General features: G+C 36.8%; 1 protein-coding gene across 1 annotated transcript; it reads right to left on the reverse strand.

The window, feature by feature from the left end:
* Positions 1-9,043: 9,043 nt before the first annotated feature.
* Positions 9,044-9,385, reverse strand: LOC308438773 (prothymosin alpha-like; the record flags this gene model as incomplete). The annotated part of the gene is made up of 1 exon (XM_080940263.1): positions 9,044-9,385. The coding sequence occupies exon 1, from the start codon at positions 9,374-9,376 to the stop codon at positions 9,044-9,046; it is 333 nt and encodes a 110-aa protein (XP_080796389.1). The 5' UTR covers positions 9,377-9,385.
* Between the last annotated feature and the right edge of the window lie 3,091 nt (positions 9,386-12,476).

Here is a 12,476-nt window from a genome sequence, read left to right on the forward strand (position 1 = left end):
TTCACATAGTTTTCCTGACTATTGCTCTTTGAATTTCTCTGAAAACGAAGCAAGTTATAGTAAGAAAAGTGACACTTGTTACTTGGCTCGGAGTCACCCTGCATGCATAAACCACTGGAGAGTAAATACTCTGGAGTTGACAGTCCGAGTTGTCTGTGTCTTCATAACATAACAACAGCCATAGTTACTAAGTAAAGAAATTAATGTGACTGTGTTTCCAAAAAAGACTTTATTTGCAAAAAAAAAAAAAAGTAGAAACATTATCAAAATATTAGTATGTATCAGTGACTTCAGGGAACTAATCCCAAGTTTTGTTAATGGTGCCAAGAGTGCTGAGGGTAAGAGCACAAATGAGATTTAGAAGGTCATTCAAAGGCAGAAAAATTACTGTATAAAATCGACAGTTGGGAAGGAATAGGGCTGACTAATCTGCTAAGAACAGAATTATTTCAGACCCTCAGGCATAACCTCTGGCTCATAAGAGTCCTAAATTGTATACCCCCAGGGAATGAATTAAGATGTGAATTGGACATACATTGAATGAGATTGTACAGAGTTACATATAGACTACAGAAGACTATAAAGCAGGTTCCAGAAAGTATACAATATGCTAATACCCAAAATGCTCATATTAAGGTATTTAGAAGCTCCAATTCTTTGTACCACAAAGCCATTTGAGTTACTAAATGTGATCTGTATAACCTATTATCTCTCTGGGGAGCATATCCTTTCTTAAAAATTCTCTACATTTTCTTGCCACCATCTATAAGTCTCAGGGCAATTACTTGTGTTAGAACAATCGAACCTATAATTCTTCCTGCTGTGACCATTGAACTCTAATGTCTGCTAATATTAGAGTGGAGGACATAGAAAAATTATTTGTCTTAAAGGATCAAAAATTTCTCCAAGTTGGCTACAACCATAAAAGTTTCACATTGTGCATCTAATTTAATAACTTGCTTCTTCTTAAATGTGAAGAGAGAGCGACACAGGTGCTTGGCAGTTAAGGCTACTTGTTATATTTCCAGGGACATAATCTGAAGCCCCAGCACCCTTATATCAATCAGTTGAACCTCTTATACCTTCAGTTTTGTGAGTTCTGATGTTACATTTTAGACTCCACCCATACCTGTAAAAAGAAACTAGTGTTTGAACAGATAAAGTGAAACAGACTTATTTAGAGTTTGATCAATACAAGAGGGGAAGTGTACCTTGTACCTGATTCTCTTTTTAAAAAAATGTTTTTTATTGAATATTTTATGATTTTACATTTCAAGTGTTATCCCCTTTTTTCCTTCTTCCATTCTCCCTTTCCCTCTCCTTGCTTCCATGAAGATGCCCCCACTTCCACCCAACCACTCCCACCTCATCTCCCTGGCATCCTCCTACCCTGGGGAAATGATTCTACACAGGACCAAACACTTCTCCTCCTATTTATGCCAGGCAATGCCATTGTCTGATACATATGCAGCTGGAGCCATGGGTCCCTGGGAGCTCTGTGGATTTGGTTGGCTGATGATGTTGTAATTCTTCCCATGCCAAGCTGAAGCAAATTAAGATGCTTGCAACCAACCATTGGATGGAGCACAGGGACGCCAGTGGAGAAGATAGAGAAAGGACTGAAGGAGCTGAAAGTTTTTAACCCCATGGGAAGAACAACAATATATACCTGCCTTTTCTATAGTACTGTTACAGTTTTCAAGGAAAACAAAAACAAAAGGTAGGGAGTCCATGTGCTTAATGTCCATGTATGATGTCTCATCCTTGGGGAAATTTCTCTGAACGGCATTGGGGTTTTAGTAGTTTTTCCTTTCTTCTAGAAATTCGTAGGAAAATTTCTTTTTTCCTTTTTCTTTAGCTCACTGTTCCAATTGTCTGAGGAGAGTTCATGAGGAATTGATACCAAGTTTTGTACATGTTGAATATATTAAGACAGTTTAAACTATTCCTATATAAATTAATGTCTATTATAAAACTATTTTTGAAAAGTAAGAACATAAATGTATTTAATTAACTAATAAAATAGGAAGATATAAAATATACAGGCAAAAGTAAGCTACAGAAAAGAAAGATATATATTAATAACTGAAAATTTAAAACTAAGATCAAAGAATGGACCTTGATAGTCAAAACTGTTACTAGAATTGCCTAGGTTAAAACCATGGTACTGTTAACCAGGGAATCTTAAACACCTGTCCTCAAACCACCAATGAGAGACAATGTTAGGAAAAAGAGAATCAGCCACCAGGAACCGCGGAGATACAGGGACACAGGCCTGGTGAGACTGCACTGTGAGTAGCTGGGGTGCAGAGAGGGCTAGGCCTGGCACACGTAAAGCACAGGCCCCCGATTGGTTCAGGGGAGCAGGAACTCTACCATAGGGACTCAGTTTCCATCCAGGAGGCCCTTGCTTGCCGATCAAACACTCAAGCTGTTTGCCACCTAAAACAACGGAGATCCAGGGACACAGGCTAGGTACATGGGAGAGACAGGAACCAATCACAAACAAGAAGATGGCAAAAAAAAAAAAGTGGAAGAACTTACCCAATGGAAAGAACTTACAACCTGGCAACATGAGAACCCAGCTCTCTGGTCACAGGAAAGACCAGAATGCCAAACACTTCAGAAAAAGAAGACTCAGACCTGAAAGCATAGCTCAAGATGATGATGGAGATCTTTAAACAAGAATGGGAGGAAAAGCATGAAGAGATAGAAACTTTTTGAAAGGAAACACAAAGAACACACAAAGTATTCAAAGAAATAGAGGAAAACAGAACCAAAGAGATGAAAAATTTGAAGAAGGAATTTAATATGGAAATGGAAAAAATGAAGAAACACTAAAAGAGACGACCCTGGAGGTAGAAAAACTAAAAAAGAGACCAGGAGTCACAGATGCAAGCATCTCTAACAGACTACAAGAAATAGAAGAGAGAATCTTGGGGGCCAAAGACAGCGTTAAAAAAATACACAAAATAGTCAGAGAAAAATTATGGAAAAGATACACTTTACAATAGTCACAAACAATATGAAATACCTTCATGTGACTCTAACTAAGCAAGGAAAGGACCTGTAAGACAAGAACTTCAAATCTCTAAAGAAGGAAATCGAGGAAGGTCTCAGAAAATGGAAAGATCTCCCATGCTCATGGATTGGAGGGATCAACATTGTAAAAATGGCCATCTTACCAAAAGCAATCTACAGATTCAATGCAATCCCCATCAAAATTCCTACCTAATTCTTCATAGAGTTGGAAAGAGCAATGTGCAATTTCATCTGGAATAACAAAAGACCTAGAAGAGTGAAATCCATCCTCTACAATAAGAAAACATCTGCCGGAATCACTATCCCTGACCTCAAGCTATATTACAAGGCAATTGTGTTAAAGACAACATAGTACTGGTACAGTAATAGGCATGTGGATCAATGGAATAAAATAGAAGATCCAGAAATGAACCTTCACATACATATGGTCACTTGATTTTTGACAAAGAAGCTATGAACATTCAATGGAAAAAAAACAGCTTCTTTAACAAATGATATTGGTCCAACTGACACTCAGCATGCAGAAGTATTAAAATGGATCCTTACTTATCTCCTTGTACAAAGCTCAAGTGTAAGTGGATCAAAGATCTCCACATTAAACAGGTACATGGAAACTCTTAGAAGAGAAAGTAGGTAAAACCTTAGAACACATATGCACAGGAGAAAATTTCTTGAACAGAACAACAATGGCTTGTGCTCTAAGGTCAAATATCAACAAATGGGACTTAATAAGATTGCAAAGTTTCTGTAAGACTAAGGACACTGTCAAAGGAAAAAAAAAAAAACGGCAGCCAACAGATTGGAAAAAGATTTTTACCAACTCCACATCTGATAGAGGCCTAATATCTAAGGTATACAAAGAGCTCAAAAAGCTAGACACCAGAGAATTAAACAACCCTACTAAAAATGGGGTACAGAGCTAAACAAAAAGTTCTTACTTGAGGAATATCAAATGGCTCAGAAGCATTTAAGGAAGTGCTTGACATCCTTAGTCATCAGGGAAATGCAAATCAAAACAACCCTGAGATTCCACCTCACTCCAGTCAGAATGGCTAAGTTCAAAAGTTCAGATGATGGCAGATGCAGGTGAGGTTGCGAGGAAAGAGGAACACTTCTCCACTGTTGTTGGGGTTGTAAACTGATACAACCACTCAGGAAATCAGTCTGGTGATTTCTCAGAAAATTGGACATAGTACTACCTGAAGACCCAGTTATTCCACTTCTGGGCATTTACCCCAGAGACACTCCAACATACAACAAAGACACATGCACCACAATGTTCATAGCAGCAGTTTTTATATTAGCCAGAATCTGGAATGAACCCAGTTGTCCTTCCGTAGATGAATGGATACAAAAATTGTGGTACATTTACACAATGGAGTACTACTCACCTATCAGAAACAATGACTTTATGAAATTCTTAAGAAAATGGCTGCATCTAGAGAATGTCATCCTGAGTGAGGTAACCCAGTCACAAAAGAACAGACATAATATGCAGTCACTGATGATTGGATTCTATCCCCAGAAACTCTGAACCTCCCAGAAACAACTCACAGACTATATGATGTTCAAGAAAAACAAAGGCCAAAAAAAAAAAAAAAAAAAAAAGAAAGAAAGAAAAAGAAAAATAATTATGCTTAATCTTTACACACCAAGAAAACTTTGATTATTTCCAGGGTACATCTTGTTTTACATGTACTTTATGCTCATTGTAACTAGTAAGATTTTAATGCATACTATCAAACCATTAAAAAAACCAAATACTGACAAAATGTATTCATATACTTGTATGCAATAATGCTTTTAAAATCTGTACATTTATTTCTGTTTTTTTAAATAAATCTGTTCAATTTTAAAAAAAAGAAAAAAAATAAAGAGAAAGAGAGTTATTCAGTTTGTCCACAGTGAGAAGAGTAACAAATGGAGCAACACTGTGTTACCTCACATTCAAATTCTGGACCTGAATTGATATGGGTCCTCACACATCAATTAACCATCAAGACACTGCTGCAGAGTGTTCACAAAGGCCAGTCTAATGCAAACAATTTTTGACTTGGGTTTCTCTCTTCTCAGGTTAATGTAAACTTGACAATCAAATCCAACCTGTAGAAGGTACCTCCAAGAAACCTGCATCAAATATGAAGAGATATATAAAAGAAAAATTTATTGAATAAATTTTATCTTAATAATAATCAAATGAGTAGCAAATAGATATATTAATAAGAGGTGAAATATATTTCTGATAAAACTTTTAGCAATGTAATTTCTTACTCTTCCTTTAGTTCCCAACAACAAATGAACAGCGTGATATTATTACTAAAGATGTACACAAAGCTTAAACTGATCTGGAAGGTTTTTCCCTACTGACTAGATTTCACACAGTTTGCAGGGTATCAGAGAAAACAGTTACCAAACAGTGATCACAAGTAATATGTTACAATACTGAACAACCGGACAAATAGCTCAGAGAACTCTTCCAGATGTGCACACTAACCTGGACATATTTCGTAGAACTCCTCTAAATGTGTTTACTGAATTATGCAGCCTGCTGATGTTAGAGCAAAGGATACAGAAAAAATTTTGAATGCAGGATTAAAAGTTTTTTCAAGGTGCTTGAACCATTATTGGACAGACATGTAAAAATAATATTATGAATGTTCTAACTATAACCACTGCTTCCTGATTAAAGAAAATATTTACTCCATGTAAGAACTACAAGCCTAGTACTGTGGATGGTAAAAACAACAACAGCAACAACAAATGTGACTAACGAAGCGCTACTGAGAGATCAAGTGCTGAGAGCTTGTCAAATGAAAATTTGACTTGTGGATGTTTTCCCCCATAGACTATTACAGTCTTCATTCAGCCTTGGCCAGAGAAGCCTTTTTCAACAGGTAATGGACAGTGGCTAAAGCAGGGACCAAAAGATTTGAATGCTTGATCCCAAATACCTATTGCACCATTCAAAATTAGACATAAGGAACACCATGGAAGATGGGGTAGAATGATTATTAGAATTGAGGGATGTTGGAGCATCTTTGGGTTATATGCCCAGAAGTGGAATAGCTGGGTCTTCAGGTAGTACTATGTCCAATTTCTGGAGAAACTGCCAGACTGATTTCCAGAGTAGTTGTTCCAGCTTACAACCCTACCAACAGTGGAGGAGTGTTCCGCTTTCTCTGCATCCTCGCCAGCACCTGCTGTTCTCTGAGTTTTGGATCTTAGCCAGTCTGACTGGTATAAAGTTAAATTTTGGGGTTGTTTTGATTTGCATTTCCCTGATGACTAGAGATGTTGAACATTTCTTTAGGTGCTTCTTAGCCATTCAGTATTCCTCAGTTCTTTTTGTTTAGCTATGTATCCAATTTTTGTATTGTTTGATTCTATGGAGTCACATGCTCCACCGTGTTCATAGCAGCCTTATTTATAATAGCCAGAAGATAGAAAGAATCCAGATGTCCTTCAACAGAGAAATGGACACAGAAAATGTGGTAAATTTACACAATGGAATACTACTCAGCTCTTAGAAATAATGACTTCACAAAATTCCTAGGCAAATGGATGAAACTAGAGAATATCATTTCGAATGATGTAACCCAATCACAAAATAACACACATGATATGAAGTCATGGATAATTTATACTAGCCCCAGAAAGCTCTGAATACCCAAGAAACAATTCACAGACCTTATGAAACTCAAAAAGAAGGAGAGCCAAACTGTGAAACCCTCTGTTCTTCTTTGAAAAAGAAAAGGAAAAAGAAAAACATTAGTGTGTTTATCATATATTATTTTGTAAAAAATAACTGAAGGATGATAAGAAATGTGTTAGGGCATCAGCTTCTGCATGTGACATGGTAGTTACAACTCTGAACACAGAGCATCCGTGTCTTCTCACATGCTGCTTGGGAAAAAACAGTAAAAGAAAAGAAGAAATAAAGGATGTATATATTGCTAAATTGGTGTTGAAAATAAAAAAAAAACATGTATTTTAACAAAATAGAGCCATTTGGCCCTATTTCTACAACTTGCAGGTGCTCGCTAATTTATGCATTTGTTAAACTCAATTATACATAATTTTATATTTATATGACTTTTTTATTATAAGATCCACATTCATAGTTACACATTTATTCTGTTGAAGCAAATTAGTATGTGTAGTATGCTAAACTATATACTATTTTAAACATTGAAAACATTTTACAGTTGCTTTTGTATGGAAACCACCCAAAGAATTATTTTTATCAAATGTGACATAGGAAGTTATAACAACAATATCAAAAACAAAATTTTAAGCACTGTAGAGCTTGAGCACACATGTCAAGTAGTTTAGAAACCTCAGTGACGAATCTCTTACACTGAAATAGACTTCGGTAACCTTTTGATAGTGGTAGACTGAGAAACAGGAGGAGTTGTACAGTGCTAAGTATAAGTGGATATTGAAAATGAGAGGATTCCTTCTCATCAAGATAGAGGGTAGTCTCTGATTCTCATTTCTTAGAGCCTTAGCTTAAAAAAATTTGCAATCTAAGTCCTACTCTCTGAAATATGTGCATATAAATCTTTATAAACATGAAGGAAGCCTCTTTCTAGGGACTAACTTTGACTCTTACACCATACTGAGCCCTGCCTTGGGCAAGCTCATCTCTCCTTTCTGCAAGGCATCACACTCACGTTTACCCCAGTGTCTTTCTCAAGAGCACAATAATCACTTTTAAATCACATTAGTAAAGATATCAGTCGTATCTGTTGGTTTTCCTGACTTCTGGGGCATTTAGGAGCCCAAGGGTACAGGCGCTTTATTCCAAGATGCACAGCTACCTCTTCAGAAACACGAGTATTTCTTCCTTGTATAAAGCCAGCTAGCAAATTCAGATGTCTGCCCAAATTACCAGCTGAATTTAGAGTCAACAATGCATGACAAATGGTGCTGTCAAGTCTCCCTTACCTAAGGACTAATTGTTCCCTATTATAAGAGCATGTGTGTACTGGATTGAATAAAGTTTAGGCTTAGATTACTATTAATGTGTCTATATTGGTTCAATGAGTGTGGCAAGTATGCTGTGATAATTTAAATTGTTCACAGTAGAGGAATTGCGTCAGGAGGTGCATGAAATGCTGCAATTCCTTTTACTCTGCAAATTTAAGACATTTAAAATAAAATGTTTTTGAAAAGAGTTGTTGTTTCACAAGATTCTTCATTTTTTCGCAAGTATATAAAACCATGTGTCCCAACAAAACTTTGGTAGCTTTATTTATTTATTTATTTATTTATTTATTTATTTATTTATTTATTTTTTAGAACAACTCAGCAAAATAAAATTCCGGTTTATTGTTGGACATTGTTTCACACATACATCAAACAGGCCAAAAAAATAAATAAATAAATAAATAAACAGCAACTTCATAGACAAAAAAAAAAAAGAAAAAAAAGGAAAAAACTTTTTATCTTTGGCCTTTTTAACCATCTCATACAAACCAACTACTTATAGTACAGCTAGGTACATACACAAAAAAAAAGTTACTGGAATGCTCGGAATAAGATTGTTTTTTTGTTGTTGTTTTTGTTTTTTTTACAAGTTTTTTTTTCTCCTTTGAGATTATAATGAACATGGTCACACCACAAGTAAAGTCTGAAGTAGGACATAAAACGCTCTGAAGGCTGGTTCGGTCACCCGTTATCATTAAAAATGGCTGACCCCTAACAATATGTACAAAAAAATAAAATGTAAATAAAAAATACAAACAAATTTTCCTTTTAAAGTATTTTTAAGAAAAAAAGCAGGGCCTGGGAAGTTCTGGTTTTTTTCCTCCCATGTTGCCAATTCATGTTGTGGTTTTGGTGGGGTGGTGGATAGCGCATGTCATTTGTGGGTTGCACCGCCCGAGATGGGCGGGCGGGGCCTGCTTCTCTACTCGAAGGTGACCACGTTTGAATTCTGAGACGGGAAGTGGAGGGTGAATAGGTCACGGTGCGTAAGGTCAGCTTTTCCTCTTGCTGTCTAGTCATCCTCATCAGTCTTCTGCTTCTTGGTGTCAACATCATCATCCTCATCTTCCTCAGCTATCCTCTTGCCCGTAGGAGCCTCAGCTTCCTCATCTTCATCTCCATCCTCTTCCTCACCGTCACCTTCTTCCTCCTCCTCCTCTTCCTCCCCACCTTCTTCCTCTTCTTCGTCTACCTCATTGTCAGCCTCTTGCTCCCCATTTTCCTCATTTTGGGCACTCCCGTTGGCAGGTGCATCTCTTCCATTTTCTGCCTCCTCCACAACTTCCTTCTCCTTCAAGTCCTTGGTGGTGATCTCGGAGCTGGTGTCCACTGCCGCGTCTGACATGGTGGGGCACGCCGGTGGTCCGATGCTGCCAGTAAGGAATTAGTCGAGTTCGAGGACTCTGGCGAGAAAGCTGCCGGAGTACGCGTCGGAGGAGGTGGTGGGAGGCGAAGGTGGCTGCAGCGAGCGCGGAGCACGACCCGGGAACAATGCAAAGATGGCTTTCGGAGCAGCCAGTGGTAGCTTTATTTAAAGTAATGAAGAATTAAAAACTTATCAACAGGAAGGTGAATAAACAAATTTTATATATTAATATTATATATATGAATAAATTATTGGTATATATGTTATTAAAATTTAAACTCTAAATGATTTTGTTAAATGTGATTATTAAGATATTTATAATATTTTATATCAGATTTCTCTCTCAGACACATGCACACATGCACACAATTATGGAAAAATTGTGAAAACTGCAAACCACCAGTCAGATGCAAAATAGCTCAGTAGCATTTTAAATTGTACAGTAGTCAGAGAAAGGAGGAGGGATATATTGCAAAAAAGTAAGTGAAAATATTGATAAACTGATGTTTTGTTGGTAATTATTTTACATATTGTGCATTTGTAAGTTATATGTAAAACATATTTCCTTGGAAACATGGAACTAGAAAAATAATCTAGCCCAAACTTCGGAATGAAAATAAAATGTCAAAGAAATTTGGTTATTTATATAATCCAAAGTTCTGTTTCATTTAGTACTTACTTATAAAAAATGACTTATTCTCACAATAATTAATTATGTCAACTATTTAAATAAGGTTAAATAGACCCTCTTTCTTAATACAACTACCTTACAGGGCCAAAGGTGACATGTGTACACCACACATCACATTTATATACTGTAGGTGAAGAGATACTATCATCCCATTGAAATGAGAAGAATTGACCTGAATTTGTCAAGAAATAACTGCATCATGGTTAAATATTCTGTTTGGTTACACAATTCAATTGCGTGTGATTCAGAAGATCTGGAACAAAGTTGGCTCAGTCTCAAATTTACCTGAATTATCTGCAGTCCTCTTCATGACCAAACCTTGAAGTCCTCTTTATTTTTTTTAACAATCCCTATGGTGATGAGTAGCTAAGTCATTTGGGAACTAACAGATGCAAATCTAACTCTGCCAACTCAAAGGTTTACTGTATCTTCAGGAATCCTCTAGGGACCTGTACCAGTGACTTTCCCTCTGTGATCTAGCTTATCTAGCTGAGGTTTCCATTCCTGTACTTGAAGTAACTCAGTGTGTGGCTCTCTTTGTTTCAGTGCTACAGAAACTTCATGGAAGTCTTGCCATGTTGGAACACAGTACTTGAAGTAACACGTGTCCAAGTTTTCTGGCCATGGTTACTCACAAGTGACCCCTGAACTATCTCAAACTCTCTGAGGTACGAGAATGGTTATGCATTGAAATTAAGAACAACAAAGAAAAAAGGCTATGCAAAATAACATGGTGGAATGAGATTATAGTAGTATGATGCCACACCCAAGTGCATTCAGGGTTCCCCCCCTTTTTTTTAACATCTTTACTTTACAAAACAAAGATAAATGTACAGATTTCGAGCAGTTTTAGTGTAAAATTATACAATACATTTTTGTCAGTACTTTTTTTCAGATTTTAAAATAATTTTTACATAAATCTATATGAATAGTCAGTACTTGATCTTTTTAAAGGTTTGACAGTATGCATCGAAAACCCAATAGTTACAACGAGCACAAAGTACACGCAAAACAAAATGTAACATGAAAATAGAAAAGTTTTCTTGTTGTGTAAAGATTTTCTTTTTTGTTTTGTTTTGTTTTCTTTATTTCTTGGACTTCCTACAGTCTGTGAGTTGTTTCTGGGGCAGTGCAAGCCTTTGGGGGTTAGCATCCCACTATCAGTGACTGCATATTATGTCTGTTCTTTTGTGACTGGGTTATCTCACTCAGAATGATATTCTCTAGATGCAGCCATTTTCTTAAGAATTTGGTCAAATCATTGTTTCTGGTGGCTGTGTAGTATTCCATAGTGTAAATGTACCACAATTTTTGTATCCATTCATCTTCTGAAGGGCATCTGGGTTCTTTCTGGCTATTATAAATAGAGCTGCTATGAACATTGTGGTGCATATAACTTTGTTGTGTACTAAGGTGTCTCTGGGGTATATGCCCAGAAGTGGAATAGCTGGGTCTTCAGGTAGTATTATGTCCAATTTTCTGAGGTATCGCCAGACTGATTTCCAGAGTGGTTGTATTAGTTTGCAACCCCACCAAAAGTAGAGAAGTGTTCCTCTTTCTCCGCAACCTCGCCAGCATCTGTTGTCATCTGAGTTTTGGATCTTGGCCAATCTGACTGGTGTGAGGTGGAATCTCAGGGTTGTTTTGATTTGCATTTCCGTGATGGCTAAGGATGTCGAGCACTTCCTCAGATATTTCTCAGCCATTAGATATTCCTCAACTGAGAACGTTTTGTTTAGTTCTGTACCCCATTTTTAATAGGGTTATTTGATACTCTGGTATCTAGCCTTTTGAGTTCTTTGTATACCTTAGATATTAGGCCTCTATCTGATGTGGAGTTGGTAAATATCTTTTCCCATTCTGTTGGCTGCCGTTTTGTTTTCTTGACAATGTCCTTCGCCTTACAGAAACTTTGCAATCTCATTAAGTCTTATTTGTTAATCTTTGACCTTAGAGCTTGAGCCATTGGTGTTTTGTTCAGAAAATTTTCTCCTGTGCCTAAATGTTCTAAAGTTTTCCCTATATTTTCATCTAATAGTTTCAGTGTATCTGGTTTAATGTGGATATCTTTGATCCACTTACACTTGAGCTTTGTACAAGGAGATAAGAAAGGGTCTATTTTCATTCTTTTGCATGCTGAGTGCCAGTTGGACCAGCACCATTTGTTGAATAGGCTGTCTTTTTTCCATTGAATGTTTAAGGCTCCTTTGTCGAAAATCAGGTGACCATATACATGAGGGCTCATTTCTGGATCTTCTATTCTATTCCATTGATCCACATGCCTATTTCTGTACCAGTACCATGCAGTTTTCAGCACAATTGCCTTGTAATATAGCTTGAGGTCAGGGATAGTGATTCCTGCAGATGTTTTCTTGTTGTTGAGGATTG

The sequence above is a fragment of the Micromys minutus genome (genome assembly GCF_963924665.1).
Source record: "Micromys minutus genome assembly, chromosome: 28".
In the NCBI taxonomy this organism is placed as follows: domain Eukaryota; kingdom Metazoa; phylum Chordata; class Mammalia; order Rodentia; family Muridae; genus Micromys; species Micromys minutus.